The sequence below is a fragment of the Nothoprocta perdicaria genome, unplaced genomic scaffold (genome assembly GCF_003342845.1).
Source record: "Nothoprocta perdicaria isolate Ctin4 unplaced genomic scaffold, notPer1 scaffold_34, whole genome shotgun sequence".
Classification (NCBI taxonomy): domain Eukaryota; kingdom Metazoa; phylum Chordata; class Aves; order Tinamiformes; family Tinamidae; genus Nothoprocta; species Nothoprocta perdicaria.
In genome coordinates this window covers 1,766,649-1,784,901 of record NW_020455577.1, presented here as the reverse complement: position 1 = coordinate 1,784,901, position 18,253 = coordinate 1,766,649, and the positions used below count along the sequence as shown (strand labels likewise).

The window sequence follows — 18,253 nt, the reverse complement described above, 5'->3', positions numbered from 1 at the left end:
TCCATAGAAGAAAACCGAACAGTTACCAAGGGCATGAATGAGGATTACCAGCTGCTAGGGCCTATGTCCTCTCTGTTCCTCCGCAAGCATCCTAGTACAGATCACCCATGGGCATCAACTTGGGAAAAACAAAACAAAACCTCAGAAGAAAATAATGACCAAATCACTAAAACAAACTTACTTTTTGCAAAGATATCAACCGGTGATCCGTCAGGCAACAGCCAAGGCCAACCTTTGAATTGCCAAGCAGGCCCCTGGACAAACACTGCCACCACACGATCCCTGCCAACACGGAAAGAGATGAGGGCAGCCTTGACCTTTTATGCTCTCTTAYAAGGAAACACTTGTCTTTACTCCTGTGACAATGTTAAGTGCAAAACAGAGTACCTTAGCATAATTTCTCTTGGTAAAAAATGTGATAATTTTACACACAAGTGTAAAACACAGTGCTTAGCATAAGCACTCTGCAACATCCTTCAAGAAGTAGACTTGTACGCTATTTTGCTACAGACAGAAGCTGATGACAGCTTTCTCTTATCTACCCTTATATACGGATGTTCTCTTTCYATGCTGGTCAACATAATCTTATTAGCCCCCTCCCAAGTTCCGTGTTCTCCCAGTGAAGAAATTTTCCTATGGCAATAACTGCTTTTACCAGTCTTGTGGCATAAGTTTCAGAGGTTGGTCTACTACTCGATACGGTACAGTAACGCTGACAGTCGTTCCTCCCGGCTGAATTTGGTCCTTCCTTCTCTGTATTAGAGTTTCATTTTCTCGCTGACAGCCTTGTTTCTTCTTCTCATCCGACGGTACAAACCTTTGGGAATAAAGATATGTTCAGTAGACAAAGTGATTTATCTGACGTAATCAACAGGAAAAGTAACAGCTTTATTGGAAGTTTGCATTACTGGCAACGCTTGCAGAAGATGTCTCATTTGCAACATGCTCAGCCTCCCAGACAAAAAGGCAAAAATAACATTCAAAAGCCTTCGTCAGCACACTAAAAGGTCCTTTGTACCTCAAAACTACAGCCGGGTATCGTGCTTGACCCTCCTTAACCCCTAAGGTGCAACCAGCACACAAGCAGTTGCTGGGTGGCAACAGCTCATTCTTTTCCACGATCAAGGGTACTCTGGGACACTAAAAAAAGCCTTGTACAGAAGATGTTTTTTCATCAAAAAGGGATTAAGGGTTTTTTTGTTTTGTTTCATTTTATTTTTTAAATGAAGATTACTTTACAAAACCAGATGATTCATCTGGTTACTCAGATGAATTCTTAACACAGAAAAAAAGAAACTGAAGTTCTGAATGTATTTACTTGCTTACTAGTTTCCCTGATACTTCAATTATACTTGGCAGGTAGGCATAACATGATTCTCAAGTCATACGGGATCTTGTAGGGATGGAAATAAATGCTTAAGATACGACTACCAAATAAAATACAGATCTTTATATTTCGAGTTCCCTACCTTGAAAATAACATTTTGCATGCAATGAGAAAATTGTATTTTGGAAAATAAATCAGATGCATTATCATATTTTTAAGCAGAATGTAGAAATTGCTAATAAATCTTCAAGTCAAACTATCTTAACTTTCCTAAATTAAATATAACACATAACCTTCATGATTTAAGGTCATTTCAAAAACAGTAAGAAATAAGGCAACACCAATTTTATACATGTGCCTGTGTCTACAGGTAACTGCACTGGGAAAGGCAAAAAACTGAAAACAACTACAAATTGTGCATTAAAATTAAGTGGTATGGCAAATAACAGAAAAACATTACRCATGCAAAAGTCAAAGCTACAACTTAAATTTTACTCATCTGTCTCACAGATTTATAACTAGATTGTTCAGAAGAAAATATAACCGCAGAAAAGCATATAGGACACTTTGGAAAAAAAGTTTGCTTAGGCCATCTAGAATATTATTTAAAAAATTAAGGCATACATTTCTGCAATGCAAATTTCAACAACTAAAACCAAATTAATATATTTACCTATTTAATCTATCACRTCTAGGTGACATGAACATTTAGGTGCTACACCCAACAGTGCAATGTTGTACTACTTGGGAAAAATGAAATTTATCTGCCATAGCATTAAACTGGAAATCAATTTTTTCTCGTAAGGTTAATTATTTAAGACCTCTGAGGTTAGGTGCAACTTTAATCATGATTATACCTRAAGGTCTTTCTCACCAAGAAATTAGAAGCCTTGTTCTGCCAATATTAACAGATAGGAACTGTATTACATAACCCTGCATAGAGAAGAGGATTTGTTTGATCTTCTTTGAGCTTTTAAGACATCCATTTGAGATTTTCCTCATTGCTCATCAGAATTAAGGGAAATAGGGGTCAGGACTGAAAAATGAGGGTTTTAAAAAAGGGAGGGGGGCAAAACCACACACAARAAAACCAAAATCCACAACACAAAAAATCCAACCCATCCACATTTCTAAAACTACCAAAAATCTTTCCAACTCAAACRACAGGATGGTGATCAGCAAGGAGAATATTTTTCTTTAATACATGTTCCCTCCACTGCTTAGCAACAAATTCTTACAGAATATGGAAGTTTTTATTATACACTATAGTCCTAATAAAATATTCATACAAACCACAATCTAAAGGTCACATTTTTGAATTTCATTTCTAAATAGATACAAAGAGGCAGACACATTCTACAATGATGCAGTAATTTAACCATCTCCTCCAATTTGGACAAACATGGATACTAAGATGCAACATTACTCTTCTGGAAGACACTTAACATTTCACCACAATGTAACACATCTAAGCCATCCGTGAATTTGGCTCATACAGGCATCCTTAATCCTACTGCAAGTTTTAAAGTTCCTGTGATTAAGAACTCATGTCAGCACTAAGTTATTGCCAGTTTCTCTTCATTTTACAGTCAGCTGGAAACTATATTACATGAGAGAAACAACCAAATATATTGCCTTTGGGCTTTATCTCCCAGACTGCAGTGACTTTGGCTTTAATCACTATGAAAAGCAGAATGTATTTGCATGCSTTTCTCCTGGACAGAAAGTCCTGGGTATCGATACCTGAGTGTTCTGAGAAAAAATGCTACAATTTACAAGTTTCCAACAAAGGGAAAATAATTCTTGCAAAAAAAGCAATGAAGAAAACGTTTACATAGAGATATATATACATACACACACACACATTGAGGACAAGAACAAGTAACAATGTATAGAATGTTTTTAAAGTGCATCATCGTAGTTCCAAGATTTTGGAGAAAAACAGTCATCTACTCTAGAAGTATAAGAAWAGTAGTGTGCTACAGAATTAAAAATAGGTAGAGATTACTGTATGATTACACATAGCAAAGGCTTATCTCATCCCTACCAGAACCTAAAAAAAACAAAACTCAASAAATTTTAGCATTGTAGAAAAACATCCTCCCTCCCCAACACACACACACGACCACGAATTTGCGAAAAAATAGTAACTGGCACCTTTTCTAACCACCCAACAGAGCAGGAACACTTTGGAAACGTGATTGTGCAACAGTTACGTTTTTTCGGTTGTTTCTATGATTGCTACTGCCAAATCTGGTCAAAATAAAGACCCATGTAAGGGACAACCCTCTTCTCCAGCTCACATATATTTAGCATTCCTTCTCCTGTAAGTTGGAAGTTCCAAATAAGTTGGAAAACAAACAATTCTCTCTTTTAGTGGTGAAGTGAGAACAGCAAAAATATAGTGTTCTCACTCACTTTAGAGAGGCAGCAGGTACTTTTTGTAAGGTTTAGGTAAGTGATTGAACAAGATCAAATTAAGGGAAGTAATTGGTAAGACACTATCCACTGAACTGCCACAGCTGCTCATGACTAAGCTCTGAACTCTGCACCAATCACTCGCACCAGCTTTAAAGCATCTGCATTGAGGTCAGGGCAACACATTCTTCCAACTCAGGCAYGCTGAACATGTGCAAACAGAGAAGAAAGCAAGTCCAAAACGGGATAGTAATTGAGTTCATCRTCACAGACATTCATTTGTGTTTACAACTTGAAATGTATTTTTATAGTGTCCACTCCCCCAGTATTTTTATTGGACTGTAGTATTAAAGACTAGTTCTAAAGATAGTTATAAACTCCGCATGCCATGACAGCAAAAACAAGCCCTGCAGCCATTGCTATAYCAACCATACCACTGAAGAATGTGAAACCTTTAGGGCACATGGCACAATTTCTGAAGTGCCAGAACTGTCATGGCTAAGTTCAATTTTTTCTCTCTGAATTCTGTTACTGCTCCTTTGATTCATTAACATCTCTTGCCCTTTCCTCTTGACTCTTGCCCTTCATGCATGTTAGGCACACCCCATGCACAGGCCCATATGTCAGGGACACGTCAGTGCACCCCCTGTCCCTTTAACCTTCTGTTGTTATTTTCCTGACTCTCATTCTTTGCTATACAAGGACTGGCCTTCTCTTTTGACTAAATTAGTATGATCAATATGTAATATATATCCATCAATATAATGATATTCACAATCAATTCTTAATGTCTTTAATGCTCAAAATACTCTAGGCTTACCTTTGTTGTATGCAAACTTCAAAGAAAAGGCTCATCGCTTCAGAATGGAGCCCKGCATTTACCAACAATTGCCAGGCAAAAATTGTTTAAAATTGTTTAAACAAGACCACAGTCTCCATCATGTTGACAACTGTGAGACTGCAGTTCCAGAGAGGTCACAGTAAAATAGGCAAGGACAGATTTGGCATGTGTGCACGGATGTTACATAAGTGAAAATCACTACAGCTATTAGAAGCTGGCACAGTACATCCTTCTTCCCAGCCTGCTGGGCTGAGAGGTCACAATTGTGGAAAAAAAAAAAAAAAGACCCTTCTGAAAACACTGTTTTTTCCCTTTCTACTCAAGAAGAATRTGTTTCCTTTATACTCTAGTTTTTAAAATTTAGTTTGTCATGAGACAGTATATACTCCTTATTTAATTATGTTCTAGGTATACTTTTGCATCTGAAGACAGTCTTTTATACAGTACGTTCTAATCAGCTACTTACTTGAGATCTTGCAGAAGGTCCTTTGCATTAAGCATTGTTATTAAAGAGGTGGTGGCTGCTGGAATAATGATTATGGGAGTTCGAGATCCTGTAAAAATAATCAAGTTACATTTGCCTGTTACAAAATGAGCCTTACTTCAAAAACAAAATAGAACACTTGCTTTACAGGCCAAAAGTAATGGAAAATAATTAAAAGGTGTAGTAAATGTGCTCCATAATTGGAAATCTTCATTCAGGGAAAAGGGGAAGAGGAAAAARAAGAGAAAAAAGTACTCCTGTATCTGGAGCCTCCAGACTCTAATGCTGTTTGGGGCAGTGACCCATATTTAGCCAAACACAATGCTGCTTTGCTGCTTGCAGGACACTGCTGCCTCATATTGTCACCTGCTGTCCAGCAAAAGACAGAGCACAACCATCTCGCACAGAAATAAGAAGAACAGAACTAAAAATGACTCACCTTTTTTCTGATTTGGAGGTGGTCTTGCTTGAGAAACTGGAAAAAGAAAAAAACAGAAAAACAGAAATTATAGCAGAATGACTAATACATAACACAGATGTTGCCACAAGGCAACATTTCACGGTTTTCACTCCCAAGAAAGAACAGAGGAGTCATTACAGTAAACAGACAGTTTATACAGATGCAGTTTCTCAAGYTGAAGAAAGGATTTGTGATTGGGGCTGCAGTTTTTAGAAAATGAAAAGCTTCTGTCTGTAAACAGTAAGTTGAGTTGGGTCAAACCCACCTGCTTTTACTGWAACTAGCCATTTTCCTCCGTGCACACCGACAGGCTGCATCACTAACACTAGCCAATATTGCACTTAGAACACCAAGGTGCTTGTAGACTTTGGAACTCAATAGTGTTGACTCAACATGAAGATTGTTGCACAAAATAGTCTTTCAGGACTCTCATCTTTCCATTAAGACTTTTACTGTGGATAAAAACCTTAGAATTTTGTTACCTATTAATATACACGGAACTTGTTAAAATCAAAATCTGAATGACCTCCATACTCACATTGGCTTTAGACTGCCCTTTCTTAAATGAGTTTCAACTAGAATTTCCTTGAAAATAAATGATTCCCCCAACATGAATATTTGCAACTTGTCTTTTACCTTTTTTTTTCCCCCCTCTCAATTTTTAAACTAAATGTTTTGATTTCAGGTTTCCAAGTCCAGTGAACTCCACAMTATGAGGGTTACTTCAGTCCAAAGTTGGAAACGCTTCTTCACCAATTGCATCAGAATGAAGCATAACTTGCCTTCTTCCAAATAAAGCACTCCATGGCTCATTGTTTTAAACAGACTTTTCAGGACTCCTAACTTAACTGCTGTGCTTAGTAATTCTCATCATACATTTTTACCCTAATTAAAAAAATTAGAAAATGGTGAGTAGTAGAAAGATTGATGCACACTCTATCTTAAGTCTGAACTGCTACTACGCATGACAAATTTCATTAATTGACTTCCAACACCAACTTGCTCATGTTTATTTATGACCAACTGCTTCAGAAATTGTCTAGAACAGTATAAGTATTCACACCACACAGTTGCCATTGTGGAAATACAGAGACCATACCCTTAATTATCTTTTCCTGCCACTGTCAGATGCACAGATATAATCGGTAACATTATATTAACTACATGAACTTTACCTGCCCAGTGTTTTTCTTTTTCTTGAAGTTGGATATCTATATATCTTTCTTGGAAAAATATACCAATATACAGACCAAAATATGGACAGCATCAGCTGCCCTGAAGAAAGAATTTCTAGGAAGTCTGAGAGTTGCACTGACACATTGTTAGAAGTTAGCAGAAAATCAGCTACTCYAGACAGGCGTACAAAAACTTGAAATAAAAGGTGCACCTAAATGATTATTTTTCAAATCAGTACTGTAATTTTGTTTTGTCTAATGCATCTATGTACAAAATAGGATCCTCTTGCAGAACTCATGTTTAAATACGTTCAATATTTTAAACRTTTCAAAACCAAAAATATTCTAGAACAGGAAGATATTCTTTTCTTTGCAATAGTGTTTAAATAGTACACACTTCCTTCACACTGTGCCTCTCTTCAGTTACAATATGGAGATGAGACACGAGATGAGACTGGCCTTAGAGAAGCCCAGTACCAGTATAACTCATATAAGGTACAAAACCCCACTTCTGCCASGAAGGGACACGAAGTCAGAGCTAAAAGCAGGGACCTGTGACAATTCAGTCAGATTTCTGGTCTCGCCATGTCTACCCTTTCATTGCTGTCTGTCAACTCCAGGTGCATTATTATGCTCAACAGAGCTAGGGAGATGAATGTGACAGGCAGCATGACCTTTCCAGCACCAAAATAACCGAACAGAAGAATCCGTTCACAACAGCAGCCGGGCAGGCTGAGCACATTCAGCAGGAAAACAGACTTTTGGGGAGGGCTCTTTTTACAAGACTAAGTCTTAGCATTAAATCCTACTAGCATATCTCAAYAAATCAGCAGGGCAGGCACTCACTGAGCTTAGACTAAACAAGATCACAAAGCACTTCAGYGAGGCTTCTATGTTAATTTTRAAAGGGTATTTTATTTAAGACAAAAAATACCTTTTAAGCACCTTCATAACAGCAATAACCTCCTTGTCCTTAAATAGTAGCTTTTGCTTGAGACTTTCTCCTACCAAAACAAAACCTCTTAGTGTATAGACTGAGAGCAGATATCCACACAGTTGTTTGCTAGCATGCATCCCCTCATATATTGTCCACACTCTTGCATTCTTTCCAAACACCTTTTTATGGGTTTTTCATTCAAGTGAGACAAAGCACCGTTACATCTCTGACCTCAACCTGAGRCTCAACTTGATGTCCAAAATTGACTTGGCAGCTAAAATCAACTAGACTGAGATTTTAAAACAGTTTAAGATTCTAGACCCATTACAAATATCTCAAATGTGGGTCCTTTTTAATAAGAAGTGGGAAGGAGTAATGGCAATTGTTTATTAAGAGAAATATAAATGATTTAAGATATATTGATAATAGAAGTAATAATGCATTTCTTTCTGAAATTAGTTTTGCTGCATAGCCTGTCTTTCCTTAGGGCATTAATTATCTCTCACTATATATTTGGGCTGTGCATACCACAACAGGTACCTGATCTAATCTGAAGACCTTAAGTGCTATTTATCACTAACTGGCATTAATTCAACTGATGCCAGTAGAAGTAATAAGCCCTGTCACGAATGCTCGSAGCACTTCTGGGAAGCTTTCTAACACTGTTCCTCAGCAGCTCACAAGGAGTCTTCCAAATGGATATCAAATACAAGCAGGGAAAAAAGAATAAATAGAAGTCCGTAAGTTTCAGGGTTTTAGCCTTTCTTCAGGTGAAGGGAGATCCACGCTGCTCAGCATGGCAAACAGCTGGATTTCCAAAGCCTTTCAGCTCCTGGCACTTGCGAGGCTCCATGCTGATAAAGAAGGGAGTCTGACTCTAATCCAGCTGCTGGGAACCCTCAGCTRGCAGCAGCTCAGAGTGAGACCAAGGTCCGACCTTGGACCATTTCAGTACTGAAACCATGCAGGATAAAACATTAACCAAATCAGTTATTTCTCATTTCAAATAAATACAATTCAAGGCCATAAACAAATGACTCCCATCCTGTTCTTCAGCTCCAGACACAGGTACAAGGTCTGTGAAGCTCACACGTGCAGAGCAGGACGTTACCTCACCTGGCCGCGGGACGGGCTGCGCTGCCGGAGTCTGGGTCTTTCGGGCAGATGCACCTTCCTGTTGAAAGAGAGAAGGAGCAACATGAACAGCCTTCTTGCCAGGTACACCCCTTTCCAAAGGAACAGCATAAGACTGAGGACAGTATCTTTCCATCCAGAGTTCACACAAAACACTTTTTTTCCTTTTTTTTTTAAACAGACTGTTTTAAAAGCCTGCCACAGGAAAGACAACCTGATAAGCTTTTACAGGTTTCATTTTTAAGCATCACATGCCATTCAGCATTTTTCATCCTGTACTCAGAGAAATTTATTATGATTTGTTCAAATACACACTATTGCTTCATTTTGGCCTCAATTGCTTGGAACCAAGAGGTAACAGGTATCTGCGAGCAACTGGCTATAAACATTTCCAGACAAGATGAGTTTATGCTCCGGGTGGAGAAGAGGAGCAGAAAGTTGCAGTGTGTTCCTATCTCTAAGGGTTCAGTACCTAGAAATAGCCTGCACGATAAGAAGTTCTGCTCCCGCCTTATCCAATTACCCTAATGGAGCAAACAAAAGACCCGCAGGACTTCCTTGGAGTGAGCTCTGCAGAGGCAACTTGCAGGCCACAAGAAAAGCCAAGTCAACCGGTCTGCATCCAAAAGCAACCTGAAAACTCCTGCAAAAAAGAGGACCTATTCTCAGGGGGTTTTGTGAACTTTTACTGAATGTAAAGTCTACTACTAACATTGTAAAAAATACATATATATTCCAGTTRCAGTTGCAAAGACGATTAAACTTCTGGACGCAAAACCTGTCAATTCATGTGAGAATTACAGTGCAACCCGCTCGGGAGGTGAGAGATGCCAGGCTGAGAGCCGAGCAGCTCGGGGGGAGCCCACGCGGGCAGGCGGCCGCGCAAGGAGCCTCAGGTTCCATGATTTAAATAACCCTTAAAGAAACTGCTTCCAAGTTTCCACCAGGAAAGTTAAAACTCGATCTTTATCTTAAGAACTGGGCAGCACAAACAGAGGAGGGTATCGCTTGTCAAGTGCYTAGAAACCAGGAATTTACTCAAAATCTCTCTCTGCTCCTTGGCCTCCCCCCACACCAGCCCATTACTTACAGCAGGTTGGAGTAAGCCTTTCCTTCAGTCAGCAGCTTCAGAGACATTTAAAATCAGCACCCTCCTATCAACCTTCAAACCACAGATTTAACCTCTCATTTCAGGAAACATTTTAGTCCCAGCTTCTGCTGTTTCTATTTCCTAACAGTTAAAATAGCAGTACCTATGCTGCTGCCTGCGTCACAAGTGGTTACTTCAAGACTTTAAAGAAAACAAAAACTGCATACAGATTAAAAAAAAAGAGGTATTTTTGCCATTGACCTTTCATAGAAATTTCTCAGAAAGAAAATGACAAAAATCCAAGGCCAACACTGTGGGGGAAGAGCRGCAGGCCATGCATGCAGAAGCCCTGGGCCCAAGAAAGTGCAATTATCTGAAACAAGATCCTTCCTCTGTTCATGGACATGAGGCATTTTGCATCTGTTTCTATACAGAAAATATAATTTTCTGTGTGATAAGATTGCATCGAGTGCACATTACTTATACATTTTGAAGCAGCACCATGAATTCCCTCCTTAATATTTCCTTAAAAAAATAAGGCACAGCACTTTATGGAACAGAAAGAAAAACAGCAAGCTGAAGAAATCAAACTTCTTACGACTCTAAAGTCTCCTAGAGTTTTCTGCACCCCGGAAAGCTTTGTGGCACCCAAGATTTGCTCCAAGTTCCAGGTGACCCACTCGTGGTTTGGTCTCGGGTGCTTTCTCGCCACCGTATCCCCAAAGCAGCAGACTAGAAAGATCTTACCCAATGAAACAATTTTCAGACCATCTGTTTGGGAGCTTCCCTTCACTTTCCTCTGAGGTTTCCCTTCTCAGGAGATTCCTGGGCAAACTCATCACCAGCTCCTGCCAGGAAAAGGCAGGGCTCTGGGAACATTTCAACTGGCTAAAAACTACAAACATCAATGAAAATATCAGATCACTTGCAGCAAATCCACTTACTCGAAGAGGACAGTACAAGGGACAGCGACCTTGGTCATGCCTGCCATCTCCTTGCTATTTGTGCGCCCTGTTTCCACAGACCACGTTCCGAGGGGGCTGCAAATTTTGGTTTGTGCATCACAGTCAGGACGTGGCTTTTACGCTGACTCCCAGTCGCGACAGCAGCCGTGCTCAGGCTTGGCAGAGATGGGATTTACTGCCACGTACTGAAACAAAACCCTCCCGCAGGCTCCTTCCCGCGCGGCCCATTTACCCCTTGTCTTTTCCCTCTTTAGAGAAGCCAGCGACCTTCACCACCACATCAGCACTACTGGTAGCCTGACAAGAGCAGCGCTCTCCAATATTTTCAATGACCACAGGTAGGGTTATAAATGAACAAAACACAATTTCTCTCAGAACGGAGAAAACAAGTAAAACCTGCCGGGGCCAGTGGGGAGGCTGACTGAGGCGGCCCCGCCAGGCAGGTGCTGCTGCTCAGATGTTCATTTGCAGCCTGTTCTGGGGCGGCTGCTCATTTGCACGCGACGGCTCCTCGTGCCGACAGCCGCTTCTCGCTCCGTGTTTGYGTGAGGAGATATTTCCGATAGCCTCGTGCAGAACTGCGAATGTCAAAGTTGCTCTTCTGTAACCAGCGGGCTGCAAATGCAAACTCCAATTTGTCATAGAGCAGCTTTTGTTTGTGCAGCTGGAGCCGGAGCATCAGAAGGAGCAGAAATCACTGCTTGCCTATTTAAGGAGCATTCATTTTCTCAAAGTTTCTGAACACTTTGCAGTTTTGCTCAAAGACGACATACCTAATTCTTATGCATAAGTTGTTCTAGACTGTTAAGAAGCACATTATGAATATTCATGGATTCAAACTAATTTAGTAACAAAACCCATGTAATTTGAAAAATACAAATCTTCTTTAAGACCACCACTTTACACAATATTTTAATCAAGAACATGTTGCCTAGCTTAGTTCCGCTAATCTACCGTGCGAGATATATATAGTTAACTCAGGATTTACATTTAATATATGAGTGCTTAATCATTCAAGTGGAACAAGCTGCTACGGAACAAAATCCGGCAAATAGATACGGAAAACCTAATACCACCCGATCCCCCTGAACCCTTCCCAGATACCACRGGGCCTCTCCTCAGCAGGGCAAGTCACTCTTTCAGTCACAATAGTTCCTACTGTGCTGGACATTCACAAACCATCTACTTAATGTGCATGTTCTCTGCCATGCAGATGTTGTCCTACCTCTAAACACCAAAAATCACTGGTTTTACAAAACCACGCAGGGGTATTAACCAAGGACAGGTTGGCATATGTGGAATATTCAAGATTTCCATAGAGAGTCGATCATACAATAAAGAAAAATCCCGCATCCTGAAGGATAACTGACCTCTGTTCTTACTGCATGCTCTCGTAATTAAACTTGTAGTATGGTCTATCGGTCTCTCATTTTTTGCATAGTTTCAGCCCAGTTCATCTTTGTCTCAAAACCTCAGAAACTACCACATGCTCTAATATATTTAGTGGCAGAGCTGCCTTCAGGTGCATTTGAGAAGTCCCAAGTACACTATGAAAAGTCTCTTAAAACCACACCATTTCGTATGTAGCTTACTGACCCCCTTCACCTTCCCTTTATACGGACACTTATTTCCATTTAACCACTTCTGCATTATAGGAAGAATTTACAGAAGTGAAGAATCTTTCCTAAATAACTTGCATCTTATCCCCACCTCAATATACTGTATCCTCAATGTGTTGTAATGAGGAAAAAAATTATTGGAATTATCTGAGACTTTAATAATCTTCCAGACACTAAATCTTTACTAAACATTTATCAATATTTACTAAATATCTAATATTAAGTTTACATTTTTTGTTCATATCTAGGTGTATTTCGTTCACCAATGTTAATTTTTGTAATACCACTCAAAACACCTGGCAATGTTCTCTTTACATAAAAGAAATCTGTTTTAACTTGTAAAATCTGTGATTATCATTTAACTGGGCTCAGCTTAAGGGTACCTGGCATTTTTGTGTACCCTGAAAGATCATTACAAATCGCAGTTCAGATTTTTTACTCATTTCACGCTGAAAACAGAAACTTCCTTAACATAAATCACATCATACATTATATATACACAGGCTGAAGCATAAGTGAAAAGCTGCAGCTCACGGAAGCTCCTTTGCAAGCTACACATTATAGAGGAGGAAGAAACACGCCCAAACCTGCAGACTATCTCCTTACACTCCTCCAACTGGTTTCTAGGTAGTCCCAAAATTTGTAAAATTTTGACCTTTAAAAAAATTTAGGATAGAGTTCACAATTTGATGCCATCTTGTGGCTTTTCTAATTTAGTAAATTTAATTCCCATTTTGTTCCTTTATATCTTTTAACATGGTATAAGAGCTTTACCCCAAAACTAAAAATTATTAGGCATCTAACGTGCACCTACACAGAAATAGGAGATGTAAAAAGGAACAGTTGATTCCAGGAGAAGTATTAGGAACTGCTTGCACTTAAAATGTAAAGCAGATTTCAGTATCATCCCTGAAGGAAGACTGATGATTCAACCCAATCCTGTTCTATTCATAAAAATGAACATAGTAAAACTACAGCACTTAGATCATAAGTGAGAAAGAAAATGTCTGTGGGTAGTAAGCTTGTAAAATGCATGCACAAGAAGAACAGACAGCCTTCAATTTACCTATTCAATTCAGGAGAGAAGAGGATGTAAAAATTCATTTAGTTGCCAACAACAATACTACCTTCCCCTGAGTAATGTTAAATATCAGAGTGTTGAACATCCTGGTAAAGTTCACATCAAGAACTACAATGATATTTAGAACAACTGCATGGTTCAAAGACAACTTTTCTCTTTTTCTTTTTTTTTTTTTTTAAAAAGAAATTAGATCTCGTATCTAAATGAGGTACCACAGAAAAGTGAAAACAATGAGATGACTTGAAAAACAGATAGGAATCTGACATCTGGCCTGGATGTCCTACTTTCAGCGTGATGGAAACATTTATCTATTCCACATAAATAGCCTGGATTCTCAAACCGTTGGACTTTGTTCTCCAAATTTAAAGCCCTTAAAAGCTYTGCAAAGAATCTGCCAAAGAGGAACCAAGCAAAGCAGTGCACCGGAGTTGCTCCRACTCCGCAGGCATCCTAACACTTCYCAGGTTTCTATTCATATCAAGTTGAAGAATATTTTACGTTTAAATAATGTTTCACACCATCATTTGATTTACACATGAAATYGGTATAGCTCATTTGCATACTTCTATGCACACAAATTTGCATAAGCAGTCCCCCAAGACAGATGTTTAAATATTAAATTGCATGCTTTTACTGCCTTCCTAAATTTAAATTATGCCGTAAAATAGAATTGATAACAGGATCTTAACCACTGTGCAAGAACTGCTAGTACCACGGTAATTTTAACTTCCATTGCTTGTAATATTAATAAAAAGGTCACTTTTTCTATTTACCTCGTGTCAACTTCCTTATAATTTAGAAAACAGAGGGAGGAATTTAAGCAGAATTAAACCTGTTTTTAGGGAACGAATTTAAACAAGGGAAAAATTATCATAGTTTATTGAAAACTTCAGACCAACYACCACAGAAAAGAAACCACGGTTGCATTGCTTCCTCCTTCAACAGCTAAAAATGGAGTATGGTTAAGACAAAATGGGTTAGTAAAACCTCAATACATTTTTCAATATAAGGAGCAGCTCATACTGAAGATGATAATGAAGMATAATTCGAAGTAGTACTCTAAATAAAAAATTATTGCAGAAATGGAAAATTGTGACTATTCAAATTCAGTGGCTAGACAGAAAACTGGACGCCCATCTTGCCTGTCCTGCTTTCTGGAAAGGTGAGGCTCTGCTTCCAAACTGCTGGTACAGGGAGCRCATACAACCAGCAAAGGGACAGATGTGCTTGGACACGCTTGCTGAAAGGGTCAATGAAAGCAACAATTACCAAGATGCCAAGAGACTCCGGATACTTAAAACTTGACCCCACAACTAATTTTAAGTGTTCTTGAACAGGCTTCCCTGCAGAGTGCAGGAATTCCTCCCACCCTTATCCTTATGCACAAGAGATCAGTATGGGGAAGTCCTTCTCTTGAAATCACTTCAATCATATAACTGCAACTCAAAGTGCTAGTATCAGTGCACCCATTTCAAGCAGAAGAGAAACAGGTGGGGATAAAAGCCAGAATAAACATTTAGGCATTTCCCAATAAATTATTCTCATCACAATGAAAAGGAACTCAGTTATGAGATGTGAACTTCAACACATCACTATCACTGCACACTGCTAACGTGCAAGCATTAAACACATGCAGAACAAGCCCTGATATTGTTATATTCTGGTCATAAGCTTAGAAATGGTATTCAAGAGAATAAAGTGAATGTTGTTCAGCAGGAGCTATCGGAAGTTCCCATATGTACCTGCATCCAGTGAGCAGTAATTTTGTACCAGAAAAGGCTTAAAAGACTCACAAAAGGTTCCTTTGCAACTTCTGGAAAGACTTATGAAATGCTTTGTGAGAGAAGATCATTTTTTAAAACCCTGCAAGGGCCTAAATAAATACAGACAGACCTTCAGCGTGTGTGCAAGTTTATGCAGAAAACCCAAACGATTCATCAGTTTTATGTRCCGTTACCCAGAGGCTCAGAGCAACACGACACGCCGAGGCTCTTGGCCGGGCTCCCCGCTGCGCTGCAGTTCTGCTCCCCAAACCCTGCTGGGCCGCAGAAGGAGATGCGAGACACAGGACACGACTAAAAATCTGTTTTTCTGGACTATTTTTCTAATAAATTATCTAGTGCCCTTTTTTTTCCCAAAATATACTTCATCCTGGTAAGATACTTTTGTTTGCTGAAAGGAACTAATGTTTTAGTGTGATKCTTCTATGTCTTACCAGCTTTAGCAGTTGCAGCTCATGCTGACTTGAACCTGTACTATAGTTATATATTACATGCTGTTACAAGAAACGTAATTACCATGGGTGGTCATGGCCACAGAGACACAGGCAATTTCCAAGTCATCCCCTTGAGAGATTTTTAAAATCAGGAAAAAATCCTGAATTAGTATTCCTTGGGAGCCAAAGCTCCGAGCAGTGGAGGGGAGCGACAAGCTCTTGGCTGAGCTTTTTTGGGCTGTATTCTGAATCACCAGAGGCCTTTTCAGGATCTACAGCTTTACTATGGTTACAAGAAATAACCATAAACAAGCCAAGAGATAAGGCAGCTCACACCATAATTATCCTGGCCATCAACCAAGAGGCTACAGCCACTTCCCTTCTGGAAGCTGCRCCTCCACCCAGTGCCCCAGCAGTGAATCTGTGCAAGAGCCCAACCCACAGGAGCGGCTCGGTCGCATGAAGCCAGACCCAGCTATCTGCCAACATGGACATTGCTGTCACCCGCGCTTCCGCCTCCGCCACGAAGCCGAGGGCAGACGCGATTCCACTGGATAAGGAGCTAAGCCCAGAAGGAAAACGAAGCCTGGAAGCCGGAGCTGCGGGCGAGGAGAGGCCATCCCACGTTGGACTCCGTGATCCTGAAGGTCTTTTCCAGCCGTAACGATTCCACGATCCTGTGATACTGGTGCCGGGAGCACAGAGGACGGTGAGAACGAGCCGGGGTAAACGCTGCTTGGCGGGTGGCACATGGGGACAGGGAAGGGCAGGAGCAGTCACCGTCCCACGCAGCTGGTGCATGACTGCAGAGCTCAGTGCATGGAGACGCTCCTCCTGCCCAGCCCTGCTGCAGAAGTTTCTGGTTTTGCTGCGCTTCTAGTGTTGCTATGCATGGAATTTGTCGCCACGTAGAACCCCTTGTCTCTAATAAATTCTTGACACTTGACAAATGATGATCTCCTGAGTTCAGCACAATGAGTCCCTGGTGCTCCTGTATTGGTGCAAAACAGTAGCAAAAAAATGTGCTTTTTCCTTTCTGAACTGCACCCGTTGATGGTCTTGTTGGCCTGTTCCAAGTGAGACAGGCTAGACAGGCTAGCAACAGTTCAACACAGACCTGCAGAGTCCATCAAGGAGCGCAGGGGATGAGATTTTTACCTCCACATTTCTTCAGATCTCCTTCCACATTTCTCTCCTGGGRGAGTTTCACGTTGGGATCTGACACCAGGGAGCCCTGCTGGCAACGCGCCTGCTGCGCTGCTCACAGCCAAGCTGTGCGCGTGCCAAGAGAGCCACACAGGAAGGAAAAGGAGACGCTGCTGGCGCGAGGACCTGTGCCCACGAGCACCCAGCACCAGGGTCCTGCGCAGCCTGCCCGGCACAGGGCAATCCACAGGGAGATACCTGCACACAGGCACCACAGAGATCCAAAGTGAGGGTAAAACACAGGCTTCTTCACTGGGAGGGATTTAGGTTTCCTTTTAATCACACAGGTTAAGCGAACTTTAAGCAAAAGCCATCTGTTTCACATCGCAAAAAAAAAGTAAGTTCAGTCATTTCTCTCCTTTTCAAAGTCTTCATTTAAATGTTATGTACATGGCTTGCACCATGAGGAAAGCCCAGGTAAAACCCGACTGCTGAACACTATATACAATCACAGCATGAGGCAGGTAAAAATGTATGGAAACAGCAACTCAAACTTTATGTCAAGTTTAATAACAAATTTTTTCATAAGGTTTGGAAATAAAAGCGCCTTTCACTGTTAAGAAAAAAATGCTCATTTAAGTTACTGGAGCAGAATCTGTTCAATACCTTTCCTAAAAGGGAACAACTTACAGCTCCTTATAAGCGAATCCACAGGCTCTTCAGAGCCTATTCGCACTTCACTGGGGGCACAACATAGCACAGAAACACAGCCCATAATAATCTGCCCCCAACACAGAGTCATTAGTTCCCTTGGGAATAAACTTTCATTTCACCAAAAACCCTGAATGAGAGAAGCCAGCTGTTTTTAGCAGAAACAAAACCCCGTAAGGTCTCGCTTCACACATGGTGCTGAAGGAAAAAGCATCTCTGAAAATCATCACAACCTGAGCTGCCACCTGAGCACAACGTTAATGTCTGTCCCAACTTCTCAGATTAAAATATAAAGAAACAGAGTCTTCTGTTTGGCTTCACAAAGACAAAACAGCAAGAAAACAAACAAAACAAAAAATATCAGCACTAACCACTCTGAATTCTGCCATTACTTAACTCAGGTGGCCAATGCAAGCTACAACAGATCATATGCAATGAATACAGTACAAATAGACTTATAAATTTAAATGAAGTGTTCTGAGCACTCCAGCAGAATGCCAGGAAACATCCTGAACCCCAAGGCCTCTCTTTCCTAGGGTTCTAAATCTTCTTGGTTCCCACACAGATTCCAGAATCTATTGTAAAAAAACCCTCCAAAGACAACAAATAAAAAACTTGACCTTTACACCCAAAGGAAAATAGAAAGGCAC

At 40.3% G+C, this 18,253-nt stretch overlaps 1 protein-coding gene across 1 annotated transcript in view; it reads right to left on the bottom strand.

The window, feature by feature from the left end:
* Positions 1-18,253, bottom strand: part of CDC73 (cell division cycle 73) — an 84,484-nt gene that overhangs the window by 6,136 nt on the left and 60,095 nt on the right. The window contains exons 11-15 of the mRNA XM_026043773.1: positions 8,759-8,816; positions 5,510-5,545; positions 5,053-5,140; positions 656-817; positions 182-282 (exon numbers count right to left, since the gene is read on the bottom strand). Coding sequence (XP_025899558.1) covers positions 182-282; positions 656-817; positions 5,053-5,140; positions 5,510-5,545; positions 8,759-8,816 — 445 coding nt within the window. The remainder of the gene's footprint in view (positions 1-181; positions 283-655; positions 818-5,052; positions 5,141-5,509; positions 5,546-8,758; positions 8,817-18,253) is intronic.